We start from the raw sequence: 5,984 nt of genomic DNA, 5'->3' as shown, positions 1-5,984 counted from the left end.
TTTTCCCACCCTTAGAGAGACTACTTTGAAATTTCCTGATTTTTGTAACCCTTAGAGAGACTTTGAAAGGTGAAAAACCCGACCCTTACCTTCCGCACATACCCAACACCTATTTTTGCCTAAGTACCCCCCCCCCGGGTTTCCTACATTCCACTGCTCCCAAAATCAGAACAAATTTTTACAAAATTTCTGAAATTTCACTAAAAACTTGGCTCGAGGTGAATCATAAGCATGATTCATGAGCATATAATAAGCATAACCTATTACTGGATGCTTTGGGAACTTATGCATATACGAGCCTGACCAAGGGGCATACACTTGCTTATAAAAAGAAAAATATGTCCCTTACTCCAAGACGTAAGTCTAAAGTAATGGGACACTGTAACTAAATCATACTATCCTATCTTAGATAAATTAAGGACTAGAAAACTTTGAGGTTTGGAGCCCGCACATACGAAAGTAACTTCAAATGATGGTAAAAACTTCAACTGGAATTAAATTGATGTGGTCTTTAAAAATTTCTTTTTTTCGTTGTGAATATATATCAAAAGCTACGTAGAAGAAAATATAATATTTACAGTGTGAAATGTGAAAGAAGAGTGAATAACCAAAACACGACAAAAAGAGGTAAACCTTCCACTACCCTTACTTTCCAACATTATCGACTATCAAAGAAAATGCTGCATACGAACAGAAGATTTTAAATAATATATTTTGAAACTGAATAAATCATTTCAACTGGTTCATTTCCAGTGACGTATTTTCATCTCAGTTTGAGGTCATAATTACAACTGTACTTGAATGACGTCGGTAAAGAAATGTCAGATTTCACTGTGTATGACAGCGATTTGTTCTCACTTACTAATTATAGGGTTCGCAACGGGGTTGAATAAACAACAAGAATCTTATGAGAGAGTGGATTCATTAAGACAATTGTCCGTATGTTCTTTATATCTCTCCTCTGGAACAGATAAACTACATCGTGCGCATTTTATTGTCCCACCGTCTCCTTGACTATTCTCATGATCGAAATAGTTCTTCCGCCTACCACCACGCCCGTATGTTCTATTTGGTTTTCGATGGCGGACAGTCGTATAACCGGCTATAATATCCTCTTGACTGTCACCAAAACCGTCGTCTAATGTTGGGTTTCGTTCTTTGGGTCCGTCATCTTTTAACTTTGTAAAAACATTTGAAGTGTTTGTAGTATAAGGGTGTTGAGGTGCCGGTTCTGCAAATTGTTGTTTTGGTCCACGGAACGAATTTTCTGATGGTTTTTTCTTCTTTTTTCCAGAAAATTCAGGTAGTTCCACTGGTATCTTGGAATTTGACGCTCCAGAACTGCTAGCAGGTTTTTCATTTAACGAGTGACAAGCACCCACCCAGTTTTGGTAGTCCCCCGTTGAAGCTGAAATGAATGAAACCATGGTATAGCTTTTAGAAAACTTAATTGACATAATGTTGATTTAGCCATGAACTTGTAGTAAGTCGAGTAAATCTTATGGCTTTTAGAAATGATCATATTGGTTACACGTTTTTTTTTTTTAAGAAACACACTTTTAAGAAACATGAGGCTCAGAATGCCTAAAAACTAAGAAACATCTAAGAAACATACTGAGGCTGAAAATGAGAAAATGAAGTTTTTTTAAGAACCTTCCAATCAAAACATGAAAAATAGGCTGATTATGTCAAAAAGTTTAGAAACATGTAAGAAACATTTAAGGCTCAAAAGGCTGATTTCTTAAGAAACATTGAGGCTGCTTGGTAAAACTAGTTTCTTAAAAAAAAAAACGTGTATTAAAACATTCGGGACTTTCTCATATGTCAAATTAATACCCATAAAAGATTTTTATTGAAACAAAGGCTTTAGTACATATTAAAACCGCAATTGATCAAAACTTAAAAATACTCAAAAATGTCTGATGATTCAACTAATTAATCATTATTACCGTTCCCGTTGGAGCTCGACCTGTTAAAACAAAACAAAAAGGTATTTGATCAGTTCTCTTAAATATTCTAGATTGTGGATTCATGTAGAAGGAATATAAAATTAATAGAAATTTAATGAAACTAAATCCAATATTTCCCTTGAAACTCATTGTAACAGCTCTTGGTACTACAACCACTAAACCTCACTTTGAATTTTTTTAAAACTATTTTTGTGTTTAAACAAAACTGGGCGGGCTTTGGCGGAGACAATGGATTCAAACCAAAAAAGGGAGAGTGTAATTCAACAGTCCGAACGAGTTTAGCTATGACGAAAAAGAGGCTACTGGATAAGTTTTAACTGTCTTCAGCTAAGTCTGTATTGGTTTTAACTCGCAAAAGTTTCAAGATATTTTTCCCCGAAAAAAGTGGAGGGGGGGGGGGTTTCATGGTTGGCGGAGGAGCGGAATCGGCCCTTTTTTCGGACGGAGTGGCGGAATTTGGCGAAAATTTAGACGGAATTACGGAAATTGGGTTCTCTGACGGAGACGGCAAATTAGACAATTTTAGTGCGGAAAAACGGAATTTAGCAAAAAAATTTGCGGAATTTCGGAATTGGTAAAAGATTTTCAAAATTTGCGGAATTTTCGACAAAAATATTGAATTTCAAAGGAATTTTCGGTGACGGAATTTTTGTTCAATTTAAGACGGTTTGACGGAAATTGGAGAAAAAATTGGCGGAATTACGGAATCGGGTACCCCCTGAAACCCCCCCCCCGTGGAGGTAAATGCTTGGACAAAGCAAGAGATTGCACTCACCTCGTTGATCGAGTTTCCTTGACTCCATCGCAATAGAACGCATGGTCCATGACATCTTTCGTTGGGAACTTCTTGGCACACATTGGACATTCTACTTTCTCTTCCGTTTCTTTCTTTGATTTTGTTGGACTAGAAAAATGATGAATGAATCAAGAATCAAAAGTTTCAACAATGTTCATGTAGAGGTTTACCATGTTTTGTTAAGTGAGCCCCCCCTCCAGCGGACCTTCAATTCACGCAATCACGCAATTTTTTTCCCAAATTTACGCATTCACGCAATGTATTTTCGCAATTCATGTTCATGCAAAGCTTGCCAATTCACGCATTTTTCACGCATTCACGCATTCACACAAGCCGCTGGGGCCCCCTTAAGTAATCTAACTCTCGCCATTACGGAAGCAAACGTTCCAATCTGAGGAGATGATTCCTTACACAAATCGAAAGTTTGCTTCCATAATGGTGGAAGTTACGTAACTTAACCCATAAAACATGGAAAACCTTTATACGTTTAATTCAGAACGACGCCTGTCTCGCAATTTGAAGAAGCGTTTCAGCGATAAAATAAAATTCATTTACTTTTCTCTGAACAGCGTGATTTTAGTCACTAATTTTTGACCAGCCTTTTATTATATACCTAAGAGAGTAATCCTGAAATGGGATACCTGTCATTGCTTTGAATACTATTTTGACTTCCTTCACCATCATTGTGACTTTGACCATTGTTATTAGTGTCTGATTTCTTATTCCATATGTCAGTGATGGTTTGTATTGGTCTCTTGACTACATTCTTGATTTTTTCTGTCAAAGTTGATCCAATGCTGTTCTGATCATCTTTACTTTTGGTGTTTGTTTGCTGATTTTCATCTTCATCATCATCGGTAATGATATCAATACTCATGCAACCATCCTCATGCTGGACAATAGCTTTATTATTGATGTTATAATTTTTATTTTCAGTTTTCTTTCTCTTTTTACTTGGTGTTACTTCTTCAAAATCGTCATCGTCGTCATCAGATATGAGTTGAGCGTAACGTTTCTCTTTTGTTTTGGCTTTACGTTGTAGACGGAGACGCGAACCTTGTTGTTGCTGTGGTTGCAACCAAGATGAGAGGTCTACTTCCGTCAATTTCGGCTTCGGAACTTCGATATTAGCTATTATTGGAAATAATTAAAATGGTAGAAATATTAGTCAGTCGATAATAACATAAACTGGTTTTTTATTAACCTTTCCAGTGCACAACGTTTTTTTTTTAAGTGTGAAATTTTTTAAAAACTTCAAACTGACATGACAGGAAAGCTTGTTACGACCTTTTAAATCAAGTGGTAAAGCGTTTTAGCCTTAAGTCTGGAACACGGTATATTTGCTAATTTGGAGCGTGTATACACGTCACTCGGGTTTGAAGGGGTAACAATGTAAAAGAACTGTAGCATACACAGCAGAGTGTTAAAATATTCTTGTAATTATGGTAAAATTAGTCCAGTGTTCTTTCCTACGCTTTTGAACTAAAAAGGAATACACATTCCTTCAAATGACTTACTTTATTTTAGCCAGAAAATTAAATAAAACTCACTTCTGAAAAAGTCGTCACTGAAAAAAGTTTTGAATTGTGGACAATCATCTTTGAAGAGAGTCTTGACATCATCAGTACCCAACGTTCCAAAATCAGTATGTATAGTCCCTACTCCATGCACATTTGAAATACTCTCCTGATGTTCTCGAATATTTTTGGCGAGCTCATTGAAAGCTTCGGTCACCTCTTCCACGTTTTGAACGAGTGATTTCTTTTGTTTCTCTTTTGGTGGTGCACCCTATAGCAAAAGTTAACAAATTAAATATTATTCCTGTCAAGTGTAATTTACCGCCTACCTTACTCCAGCCCAAAGTAAACGCCGGCCCTTCATTTGCCATTGCCCAATTTTGAGCTTACGCTAATAGAGGTTATAAACACGTCAAAACCTGCAAATACCACTAAACAGGCCCAAAAATAACACCAAGGGCAGACATAAAAAACTTTCACTATTCTGCCCATTTCGAGACAATTTGTAAAGAATTAATCAAATAAATTTTTTTTTTCAAAATAGCCATGAGTTGAAAAGCCTATGAGAATTTCTTTCTGGTGCATTTTGGTTGGTCTGTTTTCAAAATTATTGGAGTGTCTCAAGAAAAGCTAACAATATTCTTTAATGAACAACTCAAACGAATGAAAAGAATGAAAATGAAATACAATGTCTATCAAAAGTATACCTCTCTAACAGCAAATAACCAGTGGTCTTTTCTATAATGAATAAGTTAGTTATAAAATGTGCTTAATGAATTGAACGTAACATTTTTACATAAACCTTTCCCAAAAAAAATGTCTAGTTCTTCTTTAGGTACTAGGCCCTGGAATGGTCCTACTCCTTATGACTATGTGGACTTCAATTACCAACAAAACAAATACAGCACTGTATCATTAAACTTATTTGAACCTTTTATCTTTTGCCTTTGTTTGATCTTTAGCCTTTTCTTGGGAATTAGTAGTAATTTCAGATTGGTTTTTTGCCACCACCTAAAAAGAAAAATAAGTTGTTTTCAAAGTCAACTAGTAAAGTCAGTAAATTACTGCTACTGGTCATTTTTCAAAATTGTTGTCTGAGAAAAAAAAAGAAAAATAAAACTATGAAACTAATCTCTCTAGCGATGGATAACTAACTGTGAAAGATCCAGGCAAGATCTTTGGTTCAAAATAATCTAACTCACCTCAGAAAACAATTGCTGCTGAGAATTATCAATGTCTTGGCTCATTTTGATCACTTATAGCAAGTAGTGTACTTTATTTTTTGGATAAGGTTTAGATGTAATGCTGAAAAAGAAAAGGCAGGAAATTATTAATCCAAAAATCATGTTCAAAAATAGTCCCTTGAATGTTTGGGAAAAGAATTGCCTATAAAACAAACAAAAATACTGATCTCAACAATTTTTCAAGTCATATTGGTAGCATTCTTGTTTATTTCTCATTAAAAATTCTATGGAAACAAAAGAAATATACGCACTTCATTTTTCTTCACAAAATATTTATTAAGTAATATAAACAATCATACAAATAAAATTTTTATGGCAAAAAAATGTGTCACTATTCAGCTCCATGGATATTCTGATCTTTGCCCTTTCAATAATAATGCAATTTTGCCTTTCATGTTATCATTATAAATTTTTTGTGCTCTTTCGTATTGCAGTCTATGTTTTTTAACAGTAGGTT

At 35.0% G+C, this 5,984-nt stretch overlaps 1 protein-coding gene across 1 annotated transcript; it reads right to left on the bottom strand.

Annotated features, from left to right (window-relative positions):
• Window positions 1-494: 494 nt before the first annotated feature.
• On the bottom strand, window positions 495-5,588 carry LOC136818040 (uncharacterized). The gene is made up of 8 exons (XM_067074403.1): window positions 5,486-5,588; window positions 5,215-5,294; window positions 4,991-5,021; window positions 4,317-4,554; window positions 3,408-3,897; window positions 2,746-2,874; window positions 1,950-1,969; window positions 495-1,408 (listed from the first exon to the last, which is right to left on the bottom strand). The coding sequence occupies exons 1-8, from the start codon at window positions 5,528-5,530 to the stop codon at window positions 906-908; spliced, it is 1,536 nt and encodes a 511-aa protein (XP_066930504.1). The 5' UTR covers window positions 5,531-5,588; the 3' UTR covers window positions 495-905.
• Window positions 5,589-5,984: the final 396 nt, after the last annotated feature.

Source organism: Clytia hemisphaerica, unplaced genomic scaffold (assembly GCF_902728285.1).
Source record: "Clytia hemisphaerica strain Z4C2 unplaced genomic scaffold, Clytia hemisphaerica genome assembly, whole genome shotgun sequence".
NCBI classification, from domain to species: Eukaryota; Metazoa; Cnidaria; class Hydrozoa; order Leptothecata; family Clytiidae; genus Clytia; species Clytia hemisphaerica.
This window is presented reverse-complemented; position numbering and strand designations above follow the sequence as displayed.